This window comes from Hemitrygon akajei, unplaced genomic scaffold (genome assembly GCF_048418815.1).
Source record: "Hemitrygon akajei unplaced genomic scaffold, sHemAka1.3 Scf000110, whole genome shotgun sequence".
NCBI lineage: Eukaryota > Metazoa > Chordata > Chondrichthyes > Myliobatiformes > Dasyatidae > Hemitrygon > Hemitrygon akajei.
This window is the reverse complement of record NW_027331996.1, coordinates 1,501,662-1,526,261: the sequence shown is the minus strand read 5'-3', so window position 1 is coordinate 1,526,261 and position 24,600 is coordinate 1,501,662. Positions and strand designations below refer to the sequence as shown.

At 49.0% G+C, this 24,600-nt stretch overlaps 1 protein-coding gene across 1 annotated transcript in view; it reads right to left on the bottom strand.

Annotated features, from left to right (window-relative positions):
* Positions 1 to 2,965: 2,965 nt before the first annotated feature.
* LOC140723359 (uncharacterized) overlaps positions 2,966 to 24,600 on the bottom strand; it is a 40,321-nt gene continuing 18,686 nt past the window's right edge. Inside the window, exons 6-7 of the mRNA XM_073037941.1 lie at positions 16,816 to 17,060; positions 2,966 to 3,034 (exon numbers count right to left, since the gene is read on the bottom strand). Coding sequence (XP_072894042.1) covers positions 2,966 to 3,034; positions 16,816 to 17,060 — 314 coding nt within the window. The remainder of the gene's footprint in view (positions 3,035 to 16,815; positions 17,061 to 24,600) is intronic.

Here is a 24,600-nt window from a genome sequence, read left to right as displayed (position 1 = left end):
CGGACGTAGGGAAAATAAAAACAGCTAGTCCGGTGGAAATAAGGCTGAAAAGGGGAGCAATTCCACCCAGGAGACCACAATACCCACTAAGACCAGAAGCAGAATAGGGAATAGCGTCGACAGTGCAGGGGTTGCTTGAAATAGGAGTGCTTAAAAGAACAAACAGTCCATGCAATACCCCGTTGTTGCCGGTCTTAAAAGCAGATAAATCTAAGTGGAGATTGGTGCATGATTTGCGAGCGGTAAACGATGTGGTAGAGGACTGGCCAGCGGTAGCCCCCAACCCACACACGCTTTTGACTAATGTTCCACCAGAAGCAAGTTACTTTTCAGTGATCGATTTGTGTTCGGCTTTCTTCAGCATTCCTCTGGCTGAGCAATGTCAGTATTTGTTTGCATTTACCTACAGAGGTGCTCAGTATACCTATACCAGAATGCCGCAAGGATTTAAACATTCATCACACATTTTTAATCAGATATTGAAGGCAGACCTAGAGGGCATGCCATTGGAAAGTACATTATTACAATATGTGGATGACCTGTTGATTTGCTCCCACAGCGAGGAACAGTGTAAGCAGGACACTATAACTCTGTTAGAGAAGCTAGCGCACGGAGGACATAAAGTATCCAAAAATAAACTGCAATTCTGCACACAGCAAGTGGAGTACTTAGGCAGGGTAATATCCAAGGGAGTGAAGGCGATAGCACCAGATCAGATTGAGGCAATAGCTAAGGCCCCAAAACCCCAGACTGTAGGGCAGATGATGACATTTTTGGGAATGGCAGGGTACAGCTCAGATTGGATAGGAGAATATGCTGAGATTGTGGCACCTTTAAAAAAGATAATGAAAGAAGCAGGACATACAAATTTGAAGAACGGCTTACAGTGGAATGGAGAGGCGGAGATAGCTTTCAGTACTATTAAGCAGGAATTGCAGTCAGCACCAGCATTAGCTTTGCCTGACTACGAGAAGGTTTTTTATTTGCATGTATCCAATCGACAGGAGGGTTATGTTACAGCGGTTCTAACACAAGAGACAGGCACAGGAAAAGCAAAGCAGCCGATAGCATACTACAGTACGAGACTAGATGAAGTGGCTCAGGTGTACCCACCCTGTTATCAGGGATTGGCGGCGCTGTACTATGCATATGAAAAGGCATCATCGGTAACCCTGGGCTATCCTGTAACTCTGTACACACACCACAAAGTAGCAGAACTGCTGGAAAGAGGGAAATTTGTGCTGACGCCAGCCAGGATAGCAGCGTATCAGATGCTATTGACATTTCCTGACATAACTATACAGAGATGCACTACCAGTAATATAGCCGATTTTGTCCCTTTAGACTATGAAGGAGAACCCCATGATTGTGTAGGGAAGACGATGGCATTTGCCAAATTGAGAGCAGATTTACGGTCAGAACCACTGGAGGATATAGATACAAAGGTTCTGTTCGTAGATGGCTCCTGTTATAGGGATTATGATGGAAATCACGCAGGGTTCTCAGTGGTGCAGCAGGATCAGTCGAGCTATAAGATTATTAGGATGGAGTCCTGTCCCCAACCGTGTTGCGCCCAACTAGCAGAATTCAAAGCCCTGACAGCTGCGTGTGAAATGATGGAAGGTGAGAAAGTAGACATCTATACTGATTCAGCATATGCTCACGGAGTATGCCATTTGTTCGGGGCAGTGTGGAAGCAGAGAGGTTTTAAAAAAAGTAGCGGAGATCCCATACAACATTGTCAGCAAATCCTAGACTTGATAAAAGCCATAATGAAACCTAAAGCATTGGCTATAGTAAAATGCCAGGCACATAAAAAGGGAAACGATGCAATAACAAAGGGAAATCAAGCTGCAGACGAGGCAGCTAGAAAAGCGTCTAGATGTACGTCAGCCGTCATTGCCCCCCAGGTAAGCCTAACTCCAGAACCTGACGTAGAGGACCTAATTGAAATACAAGGTAAGGCAACTTTGGCAGAACAGACAATGTGAAGAAAAAGGGGGGCCAAGCAGAACCCGGAAGGCTTGTGGAGCACGGAAGACGGTTTGTTGGTAGCGCCCACCCTTCTACTGACGATTCTGCTTTCAGAAGCGCATGGGATGGACCATTGTGCAAAGGGGGAAGTGATAAGGGAAATAAAGAAGGATAGTTTTTGGTCACCTTATTTACAGGCTTCAGTGGACTTTGTCTTGTCACAGTGCGAGGTATGCGCACAAAATAATGTTCGGAAGGGAATTACAACCCCAATAGGCCACATTCCCGTAGCTGAAGGACCATTTAAACATTTAGTGATCGATTACGTAGACATGATAAAGCCAGTGAGAGGGAAAAGATACATGCTGGTAGTAATTGATAGATTTAGCAGATGGGTGGAAGCGGTACCTTCAAGAGATCAAGGGGCAAAGACAGTGGTAAAATTTCTGACAAATGAAGTACGGAAGTTAGTTCGGACAACGGTTCAGCTTTTATCCAGAAAGTGGTCAAACTGGTACTACAGGCGCTGAGGATAAAGCAGAGGTTTGGACGTGTGTACCACCCTCAGTCGCAGGGCATGGTAGAGAGAATTAATGGAACCTTGAAAGCCAAATTAAACAAAATTTGTGCAGATACTAAACTTAATTGGGTCGATGCTTTACCGTTAGCATTGATGAGTTACCGCATGCAAACTAATCGAATAACATGCCTGACACCGCATGAGATGCTCACTGGGAGGCTCATGCCAGTGCCCCAGTGGAGAGGGCCGTATAAGGGACCTAGCTTGGAACAATTGGAAATAGAATTGAAACAATACATGCAGCAGCTAACTATGATACATAGGTCTATTTATGCCCAGGAAAAACAGAAAGAGCCGGAGACCGTACAAGGGGAAAGACGGATTAAACCAGGAGACCAGGTTTACCTGCGAGTTTTTCGGAGAAAGTGGAACGAGCCAAGAAGGGAGGGACCCTTTACGGTGACTAAGGCATCACCCACCGCAGTTCAGGTAGAAGGACGCTCCACCTGGTACCATCTGAACCATTGCACGAGGGCAGTCCTGCAAGGGCAATCAGGTGAAGTGTCCGAGGTAAGTGATGCGGAAGAGCAGTTAGCAGGAGACAGACAGGAGGACCAAGAAGCTGACACTGCCCCCCAGGAGTTTGATCAATTGGTAAGGGAATTTTTTGATTCTGAGGATGAGCCTCAAGACTATCAGGATGTGGTGGTGGATAAAAGGACTTCTCCAGATAATGGGGATGAGCGGGGAACGACCAGTTGTGCCCCCGGGGACACAGCGCCCACATACTCTAGCAGTGCAGACTTGGGTTCCATTAGCGGGGCAGATATGGAATGGGACTGGTAGCCTGCAGAAGAGAGGTAAGAGGAGCACGACACTTACCTCCTCGCCATGGGTAAAGACACATACTAATCAGTGGTATCAATGGGCAGCTTACACAGCAGCAATGATGAAGAGACAGAATTGTTACCTGTGCTCCAGGGCAAGCCCCACGCAACATGTCGTTCCCATGCCTTATAACTCCTCCACTTGCACGCGGTGGCGGAGAGAGCACAGGGAACAATGCGAACGACAGTGTCCAGGTCCGGGTAGGGCTTGTTTCATGAGGGTTTGTGTTCAAACAGATTCCTGTTATCAAAACTGTATGAACAATGCACCAATGTGCCCATATTGGTGTATGCTATATCAGGCGTCCTCGCAGTTTGACCAAAACAAGATTGCCTATCATTGTAATTATAGCAGACCCTGGGCTATAAACAAAAGAAGCCAGACACCTACACTGCAACAGCTTATAATGCAGGACCATCTGCATTAAGAATGTTTCATGCGGGTGGGCACTCACCCAGTTGGCCGTTTCCGAGGCAACTGCACTCAGACATGGGATGTAACCCCAGGTTTAAGACACTTGACAGGTTCCCCTCCTCCTGAGGGTGCAATGGAGTCTCAGACTATCCCTTTAGCAGACACTTGGTGGCTGTGTGGGCAGGAAGGAGGTCTGAGATCTACTCTCCCCCTCGGGTGGGCAGGAACATGTACGCGTGTCATGCTGCTTCAGGAAGTTATAATGTCCCCTGAAGTACAGTCCAATGCTAACTTCCCCGAGCAGCGGACTCTGCTACGGCAGAAGAGAAAATATGACCCGGATCCGACAATCCGGATTGACAGTATAGGGCAGCCAAGAGGCATACCTAATGAATTCAAGGCACGAAATGAGATTGCTGCAGGCTGGGAAGCTATCATACCTGTGATAGGGGTAAGCAAAAATGTTGAATGGATAAACTATATATACTATAATCAGCAGAGATTCATCAACTACACCGATGATGCACTGGAGGCCTTAGGGCAACAGCTGGATGCAACTAGCAGGGTGGCGTGGCAAAACAGACAGGTACTGGATTGGCTTTTGGCAGAAAAAGGGGGTGTGTGTGTAATGTTTGGAGACCAATGCTGCACTTTCATACCGAACAATACTAGCCCAGAACGGTCTTTCACCAGAGCAATGAATAAGTTAAAGAATCTGCGGACGGAGGTCAAACAGAATGCAGGATTTGGACATCAGTTCTTTGATTGGTTAGAAAGTAGACTCGGAGGATGGGGAGCATGGCTGACTAAAGTAGCAATAACTGTCAGTATTGTATTGCTGAGCTGTGTGCTTGTGCTGTGCTGTTTTCTTCCTTGTCTCAAATCTCTTGTAGTGCGTGCTGCAACCAAACAGTTTCCGATGCTCGTGACGATTGCCGAAGCTAGCGTAGTGGAGACAGAAACACCGAAAATGTATCGTTACAGCCTACAACACCTGCAGGATGAACAAGAGCAGAACGACAGTGTGGGAGTAGATTGTAAGGGCTTTTGAGTCTTTTTCCCTGTCTCAGGTACAAAGGGACAGGTTTTTGGCTCAACGGCCCAGGGTAACAGGGAGAGAATACTTTGAGGTCTCGGCGCAGGAAATTTTAGTTTAACCCGGAATTTGGGAATAAGTGCTTGAGCTCATTGAGTATTTTGTGCGCAGACTCTTAGTCTTCTCTCCGTGTGAGTGTGAGACCCGGAGGGGTCTCAAAGGGGGGTTATATTGGAGTATAAAATATAATGGAGTAATAAACTTAATGCTAAAAACTATGGTGTGTTGGTATATGCTAGGGAGAGGTGGCTGGGAGCGCGCCAGCTGTGAAGTTGCTGTGTAACCAAAACTGTGTGAAATGCTAAAAGACAATGATGTGTTAATATATGCTAATCAGGTATCCAATTGAATGTAGAGACAATACGTGTTAATGAAAAGTAGCTCAGGGATATTTTGCTTTGAACTTGTCGACTGTGTAACTAAAGCAATGTAGAGACAATATGTAGGGATATTTTGCTTTGAACTTGTCGGCTGTGTAACTAAAGCAATGTAGAGACAATATGTAGGGATATTTTGCTTTGAACTTGTCGGCTGTGTAACTAAAGCAATGTAGAGACAATATGTAGGGATATTTTGCTTTGAACATGTCGGCTGTGTAACTAAAGCTATGTAGGAGACAAGTTGTCTGCTGTGTAATTAAAACTATATAGTCGACTAGAACGAATAAGTCAATAGGCAAAAATAATAGTAACTGTGATATGCACCGCTTGGATATGTTAATGCAGCTAAACCGGGTTTGCTTTAAAAAGCGGCTGGTTCCGAAAATCGGGAGGCAGTCAGCGACTAGCTCAATGACTGTCTCAACTTTGATTTGCATATTAAAGTTTAACCCTTCTTGAAGAATTTTCTGCGTCTCCTGGTCATTAGAAAAGCACGAAAAACCACGACACCACCCGACCGCGCCTGAGGCCGAGTCTCCCCCGAGTCCCCCCCCCGATCACCGGGGCCGCGCCGCCCGAGTCTCCCCCCGATCCCCGTGGCCGCGCCGCCCGGGTCTCCCCCCGATCCCCGCAGCCGCGCCGCCCGAGTCTCCCCCCGATCCCCGGGGCCGCGCCGCCCGAGTCTTCCCCCGATCCCCGCAGCCGCGCTGCCCGAGTCTCCCCCCGATCCCCGGGTCCGCGCTGACCGAGTCTCCCCCCGATCCCCGCAGCCGCGCTGCCCGAGTCTCCCCCCGATCCCCGGGTCCGCGCTGACCGAGTCTCCCCCCGATCCCCGGGGCCCGACTGCCCGAGTCTCCCCCCGATCCCCGGGGCCCGGCTGCCCGAGTATCCCCCCGATCCCCGGGGCCCGGCTGCCCGAGTATCCCCCCGATCCCCGGGGCCCGGCTGCCCGAGTCTCCCCCCGATCCCCGGGGCCCGGCTGCCCGAGTCTCCCCCCGATCCCCGGGGCCCGGCTGCCCGAGTCTCCCCCCGGTCCCCGGGGCCCCGCTGCCCAAGTCTCCCCCCGATCCCCGGGGCCCCGCTGCCTTGTAGATCAACACAGTCCAATATCACCCCATGTATATAACAGCAACGAGATAATGCTGAAGCTTTATAAGACACGAGTCAGGCCACACTTGGAGTATTGTCAACAGTGTTGGGCCCCATATCTCAGACAGGATGTGTTGTCATTGGAGAGAATCCAGAGGGGCTTCAGGGAGATGATTTCGGGAATGAAGGGGTTAAAATATGAGGAGCAGTTGGCAGCTTTGACCCTGTGCTCACTGGAACTCAGAAGAATGTGGGGGCATCTCATTGAAACGTACCGAATGTTGAAAGGACTGGATAAGGTGGATGTGGAGAAGGTATTTCCTGTGGTGGGGCACAGCCACAAAGTCCAGGGGCCACCTTTTCAAACAGAGGTAAGCAGGTTATTTTTTTATTAGCCAAGGTGTATTGGATCTGTGGAATGCTCTGCCACAGACTGCGGTGGAGGCCGAGTGTGTGGGTATATTCAAGGCAGAAGTTGATCGTTTCCTGATCAGTCAGGGTATCAAAGGATATGGCAGGAGGTCAGATATCTGGAATTGAGTGCGATCTGGAATCAGCCATGATGGAAAGGTGGCTGACTCAATGGGCTGAATGGCCTCATTCTGTTCCTATGCCTTATGGACTTATGAACACAAGCCCCCTCAATCATGATGAATTTCCTCTGCACTCTTCCAGCACAAAACATCCTTTGTACAGAATGCGAAGCGGAACTGGATGCAACTTTTCAAGAACGATGTCAAGTCAGGCAGCATCTGTTGAGGGGAATAGAGTCGATGTTTGGGACAGAACCCTTCCCTTACGGCACTAACACAGGCCCTTCGGCCCATCCATTCCACGCTGTCCTCCTGTACATTTAAACTAATCCCACGGCCTGTCTTTGTCACAGAACACAGAAATCTACAGCACATTACAGGCTCTTCAGCCCACAATGTTGTACCGACCATGTAACCTACTCTAGAGACTGCCTAGGATTTCCTGATCGTATATCCCTCTATGTTTCTAAGCTCCATGAACCTATCTAAGAATCTCTTAAAATATCCTATTGTATCCACCTCCACCATCGCTGCAGGCAGTGCATTCCATGCCCCCACGACACTCTGTGTAAGAAACTTACCCCTGACATTCCCTCAGTACCGACTTCCAAGCAGCTTAAAACTACGTCCCCTCGTGTTAGTCACTTCAAGCCTGGGAAAATGCTTCTGGTTATCCACATGGTCAAAGCCTCTCATCATCTTATTACAATTACTTACGTACAGGTTAGGAGAAATATAGCTTCAACATCACCTCACAGCTCTTGAACTCAATCCCACGGTTGATGAAGGCCATCACACCAGACGCCTTCCTGACAACACTGCCAACCTGCACAGCAGCTTTGAATGTCGTATGGACATGGACCCCAAGATCTCTCTGACCCTCCACACTGCCAAGAGTCTTACAACTAATATTATATTCTGTGTTCAGATTTGACCTGCAGAAATGAATCTCTTCATCTGTGTTGAACTCCATCTGCAACTTCCCAGTTCTGCATCCAAGGCGAGGAAATAGACTGCTCAGCCTCTGGCTAGGATCATTATGTCCTCATTCTCCACGGGAATGGTCCCGGAGGATTGGAGGGAGGCGAATGTTGTCCCCTTGTTCAAAAAGGGTAGTAGGGTTCGTCCGGATAATTATAGACCATTGAGCCTTTTATCTGTGGTGGGAAAGCTGTTGGAAAAGATTCACAAAGATAAGATCTATTGGCATTTAGATAATCATGGTCTGATCAGTGACAGTCAGCATGGCTTTCTGAAGGGCAAATCATGTCTAACAAGCCTCCTTTAAGAGGTGACCAGGCATAGAGATGAGGGTAATGCAGTGGATGTGATCTACATGGATTTTAGTAATGCATTTGATAAGGTTCCACACGGTAGGCTTATTCAGAAAGTCAGAAGGCATGGGATCCAGGGATATTTGACCAGGTGGATTCAAAATTGGCTTGCAGCTGAAAGCAGAGAGTTGTGGTGGAGGGAGTACATTTGGATTGGAGGGTTGTGACTAGTGGTGTCCCACAAGGATCAGTTCTGGGACCCCTACTTTTCGTGATTTTTATTAACGACCTGGATGTGGGGGTAGAAGGATGGGTTGGCAAGTTTGCAGAAGACACAAAGGTTGGTGGTGTTGTGGATAGTGCAGAGGATTGTCAAAGATTGCAGAGAGTGGATGCAGGAGTGGAGAGAGGATGCAGGAGTGGGCTGAAAAGTGGCAGATAGAGTTCAACCTGGAGAAGGGTGAGGTGGTACACTTTGGAAGGACAAACTCCAAGGCAGAGTACAAAGTAAATGGCAGGATACTTGGAAGTGTGGAGGAGCAGAGGGATCTGGGGCTACATGTCCACAGATCCCTGAAAGTTGCCTCACAGGTAGACAGAGTATTTAAGAAAGCTTATGGGGTGTTAGCTTTCATAAGTCGAGGTATAGAGTTTAAGAGTCGCGATGTAATGATGCAACTCTATAAAACTCTGGTTGGGCCACACTTGGAGTACTCTGTCCAGTTCTGGTCACCTCACCATAAGAAGTATGTGGAAGCATTGGAATGGGTACAGAGGAGATTTACCAGAATGCTGCCTGGTTTAGAGAGTATGGATTATGATCAGAGATTAAGGGAGCTAAGGCTTTACTCTCTGGAGAGAAGGAGGATGAGAGGAGAAATGATAAGAGATATAGTTGATATTAAGGGTAACAGATAGAGTGGACAGCCAGCGCCTCTTCCCCAGGGCACCACCGCTCAATACAAGAGGACATGGCTTTAAGGTAAGGGGAGGGAAGTTCAAGGGGGATATTAGAGGAAGATTTTATACTCAGAGAGTGGTTGGTGCGTGGAATGCACTGCCCGAGTCAGTGGTGGAGGTAGATACACTAGTGAAGTTATAGAGTCTACTAGACAGATATATGGAGGAATTTAAGCTTAGGGAGGCAGAGTTTAAGGGTCGGCACAACTTTGTGGGCCGAAGGGGCTGTACTGTGCTGTATTGTTCTATGTTCTATCTATTTCTCGCTGGAATCTCTCGTTTAATTTATATTTTTATTGAAGGCACGACACAGTACCGGAAACGTAATGCATTACATTTTCCTCCATTTTGCTTTCATACCGTACCCCTAAACAACACCACAATGTCATCAGTGGGGCCTTCTGGGAGTTGTAGTCATTGTACCTCGCTCGCTCCCTGTCGAAGCATGTTTCGTCAGCCACCACAGACGTCACCGAAACAGACCCACCGAGGCGCGAAGGGGAATCACACCCGTCCTTATGGGCGCCGAGGACGGCGACAACGACAGAAGCAACTCGCTGATCTCCGCCATGGCGATGGAGCGGAAGAGGAGCGGCTGCTCATGGGCCGATTTCCTCCAGCCTATCGTAACTCAGACTGAACAATGACCGCTGCTGTCATTGGCTGCAGTGCCTGTCGCTCAAAACGGACCGCTGCTGTCATTGGCTGCAGTGCCTATCGCTCAAAATGGAACTCGGAGGGTGATTAGTTTATGCGAACGTCAGTCAGCCTTCCGGTCTTTATGAGTTTGGATTTGGATTTATAACGGGACAGGAAGCAAATTGGGAGAAATGTGAGTTTTTATGTGGTGGTGCATCAGTCTCCGAGTTACATTATTAACAATAAAAGGGCAAAGGCCGTGGTGAGGAAGGAGGTGATTTACTGGAGGTTATATGGAGATAATATTGGAAGGGATATCAAACTTGGAATTGTTTGGGATATGATTTAGAAAATGGCGGTTTTGTGGGGATCATAATATTCCAGTGTTGATTAATGAGGGCAAAATTATTGTTACTGAAACAGGGAAGGTTGTGTTACTGGCTGGGTCATTTGCTGAGATTCATAATCAGGATAATTTAAGTGAAGAAGTTAAACAATGTAGGGATATGTTTTTCAGTGAATACCCTGATGTGCTGGAAGTCAGCTGTAGCAATGATAGTATCACTGATGGAGAGATTTCTTTGTATGAATTTAAGAGGTCTATTAATAATGTAGGTCAGGTGTTCCCAGGAAAGAGTGATATTTGAAATTGTAATTGTTTCTAATTCGCTTTTGTGAAAATATTAAATGTTTGAATTGTGCATCTACTTTCCTCATGGAAAATGGAAATAGTAGTGCCAATTCTAAAACCTGGCAGATCCCCATTTGATCCTTCTAGTTAAGGGCCTATATTGTGAATGTCTCATTTATGTAAACTTATGGAATGTAAGGTAATTAAGCGCTTGAGTTATATTTTGGAAAGAGTGGTGATAAAGTGTTTTATTAGAGTGGATTTTGGAAGGGTGAAATGACATTAGATTCAGTTTTAGGTTTGGAAGATGATATTCGGACAGCACAATTAATTAAAGATGTTGTAATAGCAGTATTTCTTGATACTGAAAAGGGAAATGATATGGAAGAAAGGACTTTTGATTAAATTAGGAGTGAGGGGGACATTGTATAATTTTTCTGAGTTTTTTTTGGATGGACTGTCCAAATACCGGTCGGCATGTTATGTTTGTGTTTCTATGAGATAGAGAATGGGATCCCGCAAGGCAGTATTTGTAGCCCTTCATTATTTAATATTATGATTAATCATATTTTCTCTGAGATGGGAAAATGGGATACCCTGGGTAAATCACAATATACAGATGATGTAGCTTTATAGATTAGAGGTATTAATTGCAATTTACAATTAATAGGTCAAACAGTGGGCAGATTGATGAGGATTTTAAGCTTTCAGTCGTTAAAACACATTACGTGGTTTACAAACAGCATTAATAAACTTGCACTTGATTTAAAATTATGTCATTAATTTCTTGAGGAAGTGTCAGTGGTAAGATTTCTCAGTATGTGGATGGATAATAAGCTGACGTGGAAGCACCTATCAGTAAAATAATTGATAAATGTAAAGGAGCTTTAAATCTCCTCAAACATCTGTGTGGGTATTCTTGGGTGCACATGAAAATTTTTGTTGACCAATTATATTTGTTTAATTTTATCTGTTCTTGATTATGTCTGTGTGGCTAATGGATCAGCTTCATCTTCAAATTAAAAATGTTTGTATGTGATACAATTACAGACTTTAAGATTGTGTTCTGGTGCAGTAATGTCGTCTCCTGTTTTGGATAAACTGATTGCAATGGGACAATTGCCCTCAAAGTAACAGAGGTTCAAGTTCATGTTAACATACTGGATTAATTTGCGGGGGCAAGGAAATGATCATCCTGTTAAAGGTGTGCTGGAGGATGGTTGGGGACATCACAAGAAGAGTGTTTTTTTGTTTTGGGTGGCTGGGTTCTTACCACGCTGGGAATATGGGTGTATTTGATGATACAATATGTCCCACTGTAACTTTCTCTGTAACCCCACCTTGTTTTTTCCAATGACTTCAGTTGATTTTATGTTACACGATCTGATTCGGTTCTGCCTGAGAGTCTGTTGGTTCATCAGTATATTAATGAAAGTTATTATCATACAGTAACCATTTTTACAGATGAATCAAAAGATAAGTTTACTGGGGATGTTGGTGTGGCTGTTTTTGTGTGCCTGAATTGCAGGTAATGATAAAGAAATGACATAGCCATTTATCAGCATAGGAAGCAGAATTCTTTCCCAACAGTTTGGGCTTACAGTGGGTGGAGGAAATTGGTCCTTATAATTTGTTCAGAATACATTTCGGTTTTGATGAGTCTTAAACAGGTCATTCTGTCAGTAGGTCAGATTGATTGTTGGAAACTTGTCAAACGGTATTTCATATATAAAGTTTGATTTCAATGTCTGCACATTATGGGCCCTGCACATTACACTGTTGAGGGACATGATGGGGTTGACTGTTTAGCAACAAAAGCTGTTAAATGTTAAGCTGTGCATATAGACCTTCCACTTAGCAAATTAGAAGCTAAAGGGTTGGTAGTGTTAAGAATTAGGGGCTTATGACAAGACGTAGGATAATGGACGTAAGGACAGACACCTTTACAGAATACATAAACCTGTTGGGTTTATAGAAGAAGGGCTTAAAACAAGGGAAGTCATGGTATTGACATGACATAGTAATGTCCACACTATGCTTAATTATGCCTTGTATCTAATTGGAAAAATTCATTCTGTGTCGTGTACATTTTGTCATTATGAAACTGTCGAAGCACATACTATTTCAATGTGATGTGTACAAGGCTGAAGAAAAATCAAATGCAGTCTTCAGTACAATCTTTGCGAGGGTAGATAGTTTCCAGATAAAAACTATTAAATTATGGGACTGACTTTGAATTAATTCACAGTTTGAGCTGGAAAAGGCATGTAATAATTGTGTTAAACCTAAGGAAATGGCATATAAGTAGCAAAGGTGAGTGGGATGTTGGATTATTGGGATGCTCTTAAAATCCAACAAAAGGCAACGAAAAATGCCATAAGAATGGTCAAGACGAAATATGAGGGCAAACTGGCCAATAATATAAATCAGGATTCTAAAAGTTTAGTTTTCAGTTACATGAAGAATGAAAGAGGGATGAGAGTTGATGCTGGACTACTGGAAAATAGATAGATAGATAGATAGATAGATAGATAGATAGATAGATAGATAGATAGATAGATAGATAGATAGATAGATAGATAGATAGATAGATAGATACTTTATTCATCCCCATGGGGAAATTCAACCTTTTTTCCAATGTCCCATACACTTGTTGTAGCAAAAACTAATTACATACAATACTTAACTCAGTAAGAATATGATATGCATCTAAATCACTAACTCAAAAAGCATTAATAATAGCTTTAAAAAAGTTCTTAAGTCCTGGCAGTAATGGGGGACAAAGAAATGGCAGATGAACTTAATGAACAATCTTCACTGTCTTTTCCGGTCAGCACCGCCCCCCTTGTCCCATTTAACCTGTGTCTTTACGGGTGGACTTTAGGACCCGGGGGAGCTCAGGACCCGTCGCCCGCAACTGCTGCTGAATCCCCAGTGTTTCTGTTCGGTTGACGGATACGGTGAACGAGTTAAAATTAATCGATCGATAATTCTCATCTCGTATTTATTTCACTCCATAGAACCATAGAACACTACAGCACAGAAAACAGGCCATTTGGCGCTTCTAGTCTGTGCGGAAACTTTATTCCGCTCGTCCTATTGACCTGCACCCAGTCCGTAACCCTCCACACCTCTCCCATCCATGTATCGATCCAATTTATTCTTAAAACGTAAGAGTGAGCCCGCATTTACCATGTCAGATGGCAGCTCGTTCCACAATCCCACCACTCTCTGAGTGAAGAAGTTCCTCCTCATGTTCCCCCTAAACCTTTCCCCTTTCACCCTAAAACCATGTGCTCTCGTATTTATCGTTCCTAATCTAAATGGAAAGAGCCTACTCACATTTACTGTCTATATCCCCCATAATTTTGTAAACTTCTATCAAATCTCCCCTCATTCTTCTACGCTTCAAGGAATAAAGTCCTAACCTGTTCAATCTTTCCCTGTAACTCAACACCTGAAGACCTGGCAACATCCGAGTAAATCTCTGCACTCTTTCAATCTCTCCAACCTCTTCATGGATACCTCATGTCTGAACTTTCTGAACTAACTTCCCATGTGGGACCTTGTCAAAGGCCTTATTAAAGTTCATGTGGACAACATCCACAGCCTTTACTTCACCTACTTTGCTGGTAACCTCCTCGGAAAACTCTACAACATTCATTAAACACGATCTACCATGCACAAAGCCATACTGACTATCCTTAATCAGCCCTCGGCTGTCCAAATACTTGTAAATCTGATCTCTCTGAACATCTTACAATAATTTACCTGCTACTGATGTCAGGCTCACTGGCCTGTAATTACCTGGTTTACTATTGGAGCCTTTTTTAAACAACGGAATAACAAGAGCTACCCTCCAATCCTCCGGCACTGCACCCGCGGCTGAGGACATTTTAAATATTTCTGTCAGGGCCCCTTCAATTTCTACTCTAGACTCTCTCAAGGTCCGAAGAAATTTCAAGTCAGGCCCTGGGGATTTATCTACCTTTATGCGCTGTAAGGCAGCATGCACCTCCTCCTCTTTAATCTACAAATGTTCCATGACACTACTGCTTGTTTCCCTTCCTTCCATATACACTATGCCAGTTTCCTGAGTAAATACCGATGCAAAAAAACTGTTTAAGATCTCCCCCATCTCCTGAGGCTCCACACATAGACGACCACTCTGATCTTCTAGAGGACCAATTTTGTCCCTTACTATCCTTTTACTCTTAATACACTTGTAGGAACCCTTCAGGTTTTCCTTCACATTATCTGCCAAAGCCAGCTGTTTTTTCTTCCTGATTTCCTTCTTTAGTATTTTCTTACGTTTTCTATACTCTTTAAGTAACTCATTTGCTCTTTGTTGCCTCTACCTGCTCTTTTTCTTAAGCAGATCGCCAATATCCGTTGAAAACCAAGGTTCCCTATGCCTGTTAACTTTGTCTTTAATCCTGGCAGGAAAATGCAAACTCTGAACCCTCAAAATGTCACATTTGGAGGCCTTCCACTTACTGAACACATCCTTGTTAGGAAAAAAAAAACTTATCCCAATCCACTCTTCCTAGATCCTTTTTCATTTCCACAAAATTAGCCCTTCTGCTATTTAGAACCTCAACTCGAGGACCAGACCTATCCTTATCCATAATTAACTTGAAACTGATGACATTATGGTCACTGGACCCAAAATGTTCGCCTACACACACTTCTGTCACCTGACTGTCTGGTTTCCTAATAGGAGATCAAGTATTGCATCCTCTCTCGTAGGTACCTCTATATATTGATTTAGAAAACTTTCCTGAAAACATTTCACAAACTCCAAACCATCTATCCCTATTACAGTTTGGGAGTCCCAGTCAATATGTGGAAAGTTAAAATCCCCGACTATTACAACTTCCTGTTTCTTACATCGGTCTACTATCTTTATACAGATTCGCTCCTCCAATTCTCTCTGACTATTGGGCGGTCTATAATACACCCCTACTAGTGTGGTCACACCTTTCCCGTTCCTCAGCTCCATCCATATGACCTCTGTAGACAAGCCCTCCAGTCTGTCTTGTCTACGCACAGCTGTGATATTTTCCCTGACTAGTAATGCTACTCCTCCCCCTTTCATCCCTCCCCCTCTATCACGTCTGAAACAATGAATATTTCTATCATGTATAAACCTTAGGTGAGAGGTTATCTTTTTGTATTAATGTAATTAAAATAAATTATAAATTCTACCAATGGAACCTCTTACTAAAGGATTCATATTCAAAATAGTATCCAACAAATCAGATTCTTGTATATATGGAAACTTAGATAATTATTTTTGTAAAAAATATCTAACCTGAATATATTGCAGTAAGTGTGTATGAGAGAGAGAATATTTGCTAATTAACTCTTCAAAAGTCATCAATCGACCATCACAAAATAAATGAAAATAAAAATAAATAAATGCAAAAATACAGATCCCCTTAATCACTAAAAATTAAACAACATTGGGAGAGAGAACTTAATATGACCTTTGTTAATGAAGATGGTCAATTCTTCTTTGATATATGCCAATAAGTGTTTAATTCAATTTAAAATTGTTCACTGTTACTGTTTAGCAAAAGAGAGAGTATCCAAAATTTCTTCTAACATAGACAATTATTGCGATAGGTATAAAACTGAATTAGCCAATTTTTCTCATATGTTCTGGTGATGTTCTTCATCAAAATCTTTTTGGAAATCTTTATTTTTTACAATTTCTAAAGCTCAGAAAATTAATTTACAACCTAATGTACAAACCTTTGATTTCTGTCTATACATGCAGTCCTCGTATGACCTTTATCCTCCTCCACCTCACTATCTGCTCTAACACTCTGGTTCCCCTCCCTCTGAAAATCTAGTTTAACACCCCCCCCCCCCCAAGCAGCACTGGCAAATCTACCAGCAAGGATGTTAGTCCCCCTCCAGTTCAGGGGCAAACCGTCCCGTCGGAACAGGCCCCACCTTTCCGGGAACAAAGCCCAATTGTCCAGAAACATGAAGCCCTCCCTCCTGCACCATCTCCTTAGCCACGTATTTAGCTGCACTCTCCGCACATTTATATTTAAAGGGACTTTACTCCTGACGCCGGTCCCGGGACCCGACCCGTTTACAGACCCGGCGCGGAACCGGAGCAGATTCTCAGCCACTGGTTTTCATCCCAGGTCGCGAAGAAAGGATAAAGTTTCCCCTTGAATTTATTCCCAGTGAAGGTGTGGAGATGGGACTTGGTCTCCCGCGTTGTAAAATGAAACTGTCCCGGACTCGTAACTGAGATAAACTCCCACCCTCCCGGGGATGGGGACCAGCAGCGAGAAGGGACTCGGGGGGGGTGGGACGAAGGATTATGTCACGATCCCGATGGAACACGTTATAATACCGCTCGATGACCCAGAATCCGGTCTCCGGTCTCAGTCTGACCGATCTCATCCTCGCCACAGACTCTGCGGCGACTCCCAGACACCAGAACTGATTCCCCGTCACCTCCACCTCCCAGTAATGTCTCCCCGATGTGAATCCCTCCGACCCCAGCACACATTGCCAGTGTGTGAATCTCTTCCAGGTGATAGGGAGATTCCTCCGGGTCCGGCTCCGTCTCACACTCTTACGATCCTCAGACACCTCGAGATCCGGATTCGCCGTTTCCACATCCAGTGTGACAGAGACTGGGGGGAGAAGCAGAGAATTAGAGAGTCCCCGGGGATCGGGGTGGGAGAAGCAGAGAATTAGTGAGTCCCCGGGGATCGGGGGGAGACTCGGGCAGCGCAGCCCCGGGGATCGGGGGGAGACTCGGGCAGCGCGGACACGGGTATCGTGGGGAGACTCGGGCAGCGCGGCCCCGGGGATCGGGGGGAGACTCGGGCGGCGCGGCCCCGGGGATCGCGGGGAGACTCGGGCAGCGCGGCCCCGGGGATCGGGGGGAGACGGGCAGCGCGGCCCCGGGGATCGGGGGAGACGGGCAGCGCGGCCCCGCGGATGGGGGGGGGGAGACGGGCGACGCGGCCCGGGGGATCGGGGGGAGACTCGGGCAGCGCGGCCCCGGGGATCGGGGGGAGACTCGGGCAGCGCGGCCCCGGGGATCGTGGGGAGACTCGGACCGCGCGGCCCCGGGGATCCGGGGGAGACTCGGGCGGCGCGGCCCCGGGGATCGGGGGGAGACTCGGGCAGCGCGGCCCCGGGGATCGGGGGGAAACTCGGGGAGCTGGGCCCCGGGGTTCGGGGGGAGACTCGGCAGCGCGGCCCCGGGTATCGGGGGGGGGGGGGGAGACTCGGGCAGCGCGGCGCCGGGGATCGGGGGGAGACTCGGGGAGCCCGGCCCCGGGGATCGGGGGGAGACTCGGGCGACGCGGCCCCGGGGATCGCGGGGAGACTCGGGCAGCGCGGCCCCGGGGATCGGGGGAGACGGGCAGCGCGGCCCCGCGGATGGGGGGGGGAGACGGGCGACGCGGCCCGGGGGATCGGGGGGAGACTCGGGCAGCGCGGCCCCGGGGATCGGGGGGGAGACTTGGGCAGCGCGGCCCGGGGATCGTGGGGAGACTCGGACCGCGCGGCCCCGGGGATCCGGGGGAGACTCGGGCGGCGCGGCCCCGGGGATCGGGGGGAGACTCGGGCAGCGCGGCCCCGGGGATCGCGGGGAGACTCGGGCAGCGCGGCCCCGGGGATCGGGGGGAGACGGGCAGCGCGGCCCCGGGGATCGGGGGAGACGGGCAGCGCGGCCCCGCGGATGGGGGGGGGAGACGGGCGACGCGGCCCGGGGGATCGGGGGGAGACTCGGGCAGCGCGGCCCGGGGATCGGGGGGAGACTCGGGCAGCGCGGCCCCGGGGATCGGGTAAAGACTCGGGCAGCGCGGCCCCGGGGATCGGGGGGAGACGGGCAGCGCGGCCCCGGGGATCGGGGGAGACGGGCAGCGCGGCCCCGCGGATGGGGGGGGAGACGGGCGACGCGGCCCGGGGGATCGGGGGGAGACTCGGGCAGCGCGGCCCCGGGGATCGGGGGGAGACTTGGGCAGCGCGGCCCGGGGATCGTGGGGAGACTCGGACCGCGCGGCCCCTGGGATCCGGGGGAGACTCGGGCGGCGCGGCCCCGGGGATCGGGGGGGAGACTCGGGCGGCGCGGCCCCTGGGATCGCGGGGAGACTCGGGCAGCGCGGCCCCGGGGATCGGGGGGAGACGGGCAGCGCGGCCCCGGGGATCGGGGGAGACGGGCAGCGCGGCCCCGCGGATGGGGGGGGGAGACGGGCGACGCGGCCCGGGGGATCGGGGGGAGACTCGGGCAGCGCGGCCCCGGGGATCGGGGGGAGACTCGGGCAGCGCGGCCCCGGGGATCGTGGGGAGACTCGGACCGCGCGGCCCCGGGGATCCGGGGGAGACTCGGGCGGCGCGGCCCCGGGGATCGGGGGGAGACTCGGGCAGCGCGGCCCCGGGGATCGGGGGGAAACTCGGGGAGCTGGGCCCCGGGGTTCGGGGGGAGACTCGGCAGCGCGGCCCCGGGTATCGGGGGGGGGGGGAGACTCGGGCAGCGCGGCGCCGGGGATCGGGGGGAGACTCGGGGAGCCCCGCCCCGGGGATCGGGGGGAGACTCGGGCGACGCGGCCCCGGGGATCGCGGGGAGACTCGGGCAGCGCGGCCCCGGGGATCGGCGGGAGACGGGCAGCGCGGCCCCGGGGATCGGGGGAGACGGGCAGCGCGGCCCCGCGGATGGGGGGGGGGGAGACGGGCGACGCGGCCCGGGGGATCGGGGGGAGACTCGGGCAGCGCGGCCCCGGGGATCGGGGGGAGACTTGGGCAGCGCGGCCCGGGGATCGTGGGGAGACTCGGACCGCGCGGCCCCCGGGGATCCGGGGGAGACTCGGGCGGCGCGGCCCCGGGGATCGGGGGGAGACTCGGGCAGCGCGGCCCCGGGGATCGGGGGGAAACTCGGGGAGCTGGGCCCCGGGGTTCGGGGGGGAGACTCGGCAGCGCGGCCCCGGGTATCGGGGGGGGGGGGGAGACTCGGGCAGCGCGGCGCCGGGGATCGGGGGGAGACTCGGGGAGCCCGGCCCCGGGGATCGGGGGGAGACTCGGGCGACGCGGCCCCGGGGATCGGGGGAGACTCGGGCAGCGCGGTCCCGGGGATCGGGGGGAGACTAGGGCAGCGCGGACCCGGGGATCGGGGGGAGACGGGCGGCGCGGCCACGTGGATCGGGGGGAGACGGGCAGCGCTGTCCCGGGGATTGGGGGGAGACTCGGCCGGCGCGGCCACGGGGATCGGGGGAGACAAGGACAGCGCGGCCCCGGGGATCGAGGGGAAACTCGAACTGCCCGGCCCCTGGGATCGGGGGGCGGGGGGAGACTCGGGCAGCGCGGCCCCGGGGGATCGGGGTGGGGGGAGACTCGGACAGCGCGGCCCCCGTGATCGGGGTGAGACTCGGGCAGCGCGGCCCCGGGTATTGGGGAGGGGGGGGAGACTCGGGCAGCGCGGCCCCTGGGATGGGTGGAGACTCGGGCAGCGCGGCACCTGGGATGGGGGGAGACTCGGGCAGCGCGGCCCCGGGGATCGTTGGGAGACTCGGGCGGCGGGGCGCCGGGGATCGTGGGGAGACTCGGGCGGCGGGGCGCCGGGGATCGGGGGGAGACTCGGGCAGCGCGGCCCCGGGGACTGGGGGGAGATTCGGGCGGCGCGGCCCCGGGGAACGGGGGGAGAATCGGGCGGCGGGGGCGCCGGGGATCGTGGGGAGACTCGGGCAGCGCGGCCCCGGGGACTGGGGGGAGAATCGGGCGGCGCGGCCCCGGGGATCGGACGGGAGGCTCAGGCGTGGTCGGGTGGCCGACACGAACCTTTGTCCCGACAACTGGACAACTAATGTCTCCCCAAGAATTTTGTGTTTGCATGAGATCTCCTCTCATTCTTCGAAACTGGGAACAGGGAACATAGAGCAGTACAGCACAGGAACAGGCCCTTCATTCAATGTTCACATTCATTTGTGAGTGTGAAGTGGGGCAGTGTGATGGTTTGAGACAGTAAAGGAGGTGATAATGGGAACCAGTAAGGGAGAGATGAATGGCAGATTGAACCAGGAGGGGGAGTGGTGGAAAGCCTGTGGGTGAACTGTGTGTGTAGACGTAATGAGAAGTGGAGGGGGCAAAGATGGCAGATGAGGATGACGTTGTCCCCTTTCCCACAACCCCATCCCCCGCAGCCCCTCATTAGGACAGGGGATGAATTTGCAGGAACCCTTAAGCAACACAGGTCCTGATGAAGTGTTTCAGTCTGAACCGTGGACTGTTTACTCTTTCCTATAGAAACTTCCCGGCCTGCTGTTCCCCCAACAATTTTTTTTAAATTGAATTTTCAAATAGGTTACAGAAAGAAAATAAAACCCTTCCCCCTCCCCCCAACATCCCGATAGAAAAAAAAGAAAAAAGAAATAAAGAAAGAAAGAATGCCTGGGTATAGGAAGATCCCCACATGCTCCATGGAGTTCATAATAGCTTTAATATGTATATTTATTTCCTTCCCCAGATAACCAGTAATTTTATCTTCGGAGCACTTATATATTTAATACTATTTTTTGTAAATAACGGTGCCAAATTTTCAGAAGTATTTGATATTTATCTCTTAAAAAATGTCATTCTTCCGACCATCTATACTTAAGTATGAACCCGATTTCCAAGTAACTGCAATAGCCTTTTTGGCTACTACAAATGCAATTTTTATGATTTTTTTTCTGATGTTTATTCAATTTGGATTTGAAAATATACTCAATTATTTGGCCTCCACAGCTGCCTGTGGCAGATTCACTATCCTGTGGATAAAGGAATTCCTCCTCATCTCTGTCCTGAATGGACATCCCTGTAGTCGGAGGCTGTGCTTACCGTTCTCGACCCACCCACATCCTCCCAACATCAACTCTCTCCAGACAGGTGTCAGAGAGATCTGGCGAGACCCTTCATCAGGACCTGTGCAGCTTGGAATACCAGCATCTGCAGATTTTCTCCTGCTTGATTTTTAAAGCAGTAGATAATAAGTAAACTTCTTGATCAGTTGGATCTCAAAAGTTATGGGGAGGAGGCGGATGAATAGGGTTGAGAGGGATAATAAATCAGCCATTCTTCTAAACTCCCGTGAGTACAGGCCATTAACCATCAAACACTCCTCATATGTTAACTCTTCATTCCCGGAATTATTCTTGTGAATCTTCTGGTCCCCTCCAATGCCAGCCAATGTTTTCCGACAGAAGGGACCAAAACTGCTCACAATACTCCATGTGGTCTGACCGATGCCTTATAAAAGCTCAGAATTACATCCTTGCTCTTGTACTCTAATCCTCCCGAAATGAAAGCAAACATTGAGTTTGCCAATCTTACCACTGACACGAACTGCAAGTTAACCTTCAGGGAATCCTGCACAAGGACAACCCATGTCCCTTTGCACCTCTGATTATTGAATTTCGCCCTGTTTACAGAATTGTCTATGTCTTTATTCCTTCGACCAAAGTCATACCTGCCTAAGTTTCTACCTGCCAAACTCTACCTGTGCTACAAGATCCTTATTCCGGATACTGGTGCATTTAAATAAGACCATAAGACAAAGCAGCAGAAGCCGTCCGTTCGGCCCTTCGAATCTGCTCCGCCATTTCATCATGATCTGATCCATTCTCCCATTTATTCCCACTCCCCCACCTTCTCACCATGACCTTTGAAGCCCTGGCTACTCACATACCTATCAATCTCTGTCTTAAATGCACCCAATGACCTGGCCTCCCCTGCTGCAAGAAATTCACAGATTCCCCACCCTCTGGCTAAAAAAATTTCTTCACATCTCCGTTCTGAATGGTCGCCCTTCAATCCTTAAGTCATGCTCTCTCGTACTAGACTCCCCCACCATGGGAAACAACTTTGCCACATCCACTCTGTCCATGCCTTTTAACATTCGAAATGTTTCTGTGAGCTCCGCTTCATTCTTCTAAACTCCACAGAGAACAGTCCAAGAGCGATCAAATGTTCCTCACATGTTAACCCTCTCATTCCCGGAATCATTCTAGTCAATCTTCTCTGAACCCTCTCCACTGTCAGAACATCCTTTCTTAAATAAGGAGCCCAAAACTGCACACAGTGTTCCAAGTGGGGTCTTACCAGTTCCTTATACAGCCTCAACATCACATCCCTGCTCCTAAATTCTGTTCCTCTAGAAATGAATGCCAACATTGCATTCGCCTTCTTCACCACCGACTCAACCTGGAGGTTAACCTTAAGGGTATCCTGCACGGGCACTCCCAAGTCCCATTGCATTTCAGACCTTTGAATTCTCTCTCTATTTACATGATAGTCTGCCCATTTATTTATTCTACCAAAGTTCATGACCATACACTTTTCAACATTGTATTTCATTTGCCACTTCTTTGGCCATTCTTCCAATCTATCCAAGTCTCTCTGCAGACTCTCTGTTTCCTCAGCACTACCAGCCCCTCCACCTATCTTTGTATCATCAGCAAACTTAGCCAGAAAGCTATCTATTCTATAATCCATATCGTTGATATACAACGTAAAAAGAAGCGGCCCCAACACGGACCCCTGTGGAGCACCACTGGTAACTGGGAGCCAACCAGAATGGGATCCCTTTATTCCCACTCTCTGTTTCCTGCCAATCGGCCAACGCTCTATCCACATATGTAACTTTCCCATAATTCCATGTGCTCTTATCTTGTTTAGCGGCCTCATGTGCGGCACCTTGTCAAAGGCCTTCTGAGAATCCAAATACACAACATCCACTGCATCTCCCTTGTCTAGCCTACTTGTAATCTCCTCAAAAAATTACAATGGGTTTGTCAGGCAGGATTTTCCTTTAAGGAAACCATGCTGAGTTTGGCCTATCTTGTCGTATGCCTCCAGGTACTCCGTAACCTCATCCTTGACAATTGACTACAGAAACTTCCCAACCACCGATGTCAAGCTAACAGGTCTATAATTTACTTTCTGCTTCCTTGCCCCTTTCTTAAATACCAGAGTGGCATTTGCTATCTTCCACTCCTCCGGAACCATGCCAGAGTCTATTGACTTTTGAACGATCATTGCTACTGCCTCTGTGATCTCCGCAGCTACCTCTTTCAAAACACGAGGGTGCATTCCATCTGTTCCTGGAGATTTATCTACCCTTAGACTATTCAGCTTCCTGAGTACTTTCTCTGTCGTAATTGTGACTGCGCACACTTCTCTTCCCTGACACCCTTGAGTGTCCGGTATACTGCTGATATCTTCCTCAGTGAGGACTGATGCAAATACTCGTTCAGTTCCTCAGCAATCTCCTTATCTCCCATTACAATTTCTCCAGCATCATTTTCTATCTGTCCTATAACCACTCTCACCCTTTTATTTTTTCTTTATATACTTGAAAAAGCTTTATCTTCTTTGATATTATTTGCTAGCTTCCTGTTATAGTTCATCTTTTCCCTCTTAATGACCTTCTTAGTTTCTTTTTGTAAGCTTTTTAAAACTTCTCAATCCTCTGTCTTCCCTCTAATTTTTGCTTCCTTGAATGCCCTCTCCTTTGCTTTTACTTTGGCTTTGACTTCTCTTGTCAACCACGGTCGCATCCTTTTTCCTTTTGAAAATTTCTTCTTCTTTGGAATATATCTGTCTTGCAACTTCTTCACTTCTCGCATAAACTCCAGCCACTGCTGCTCTGCTGTCCTCCCGCTAGTGTCCCTTTCCAGGCAAATTTGGCCAGTTCCTCTCTCGTGCCACTGTAATTTCCTTTACTCCACTGAAATACCGACACATCGGATTTCGGCTTCTCCTTCTCAAATTTCACAGTGAACTCAATCATGTTACGATCACTGTCTCCTAACGGTTCCTTCACCTCAATCTCTCTAATCACCTCTGGGTCATTACACAATATCCAATCCAGTACCTCTGATCCCCTAGTGGGCTCAACAACAAGCTGTTCTGAAAAGCCATCTCGTAGACATTCTACAGATTCTCTCTCTTGAGATCCAGTGTCGACCTGATTTTCCCAATCCACTCGCATGTTAAAATCCCCCACAATTATCATAACACTGCCCTTCTGGCAAACCTTTTCTATTTCCTGTTGTAATTTGTAGTCCACCTCACTGCAGCTGTTAGGAGGCCTGTAGATAACTGCCATCAGGGTCCTTTTACCCCTGCAATTTCTTAGCTCAACCCATAAAGATTCTTCCGATCCTATCTCACCTCTTTCTAATGATTTAA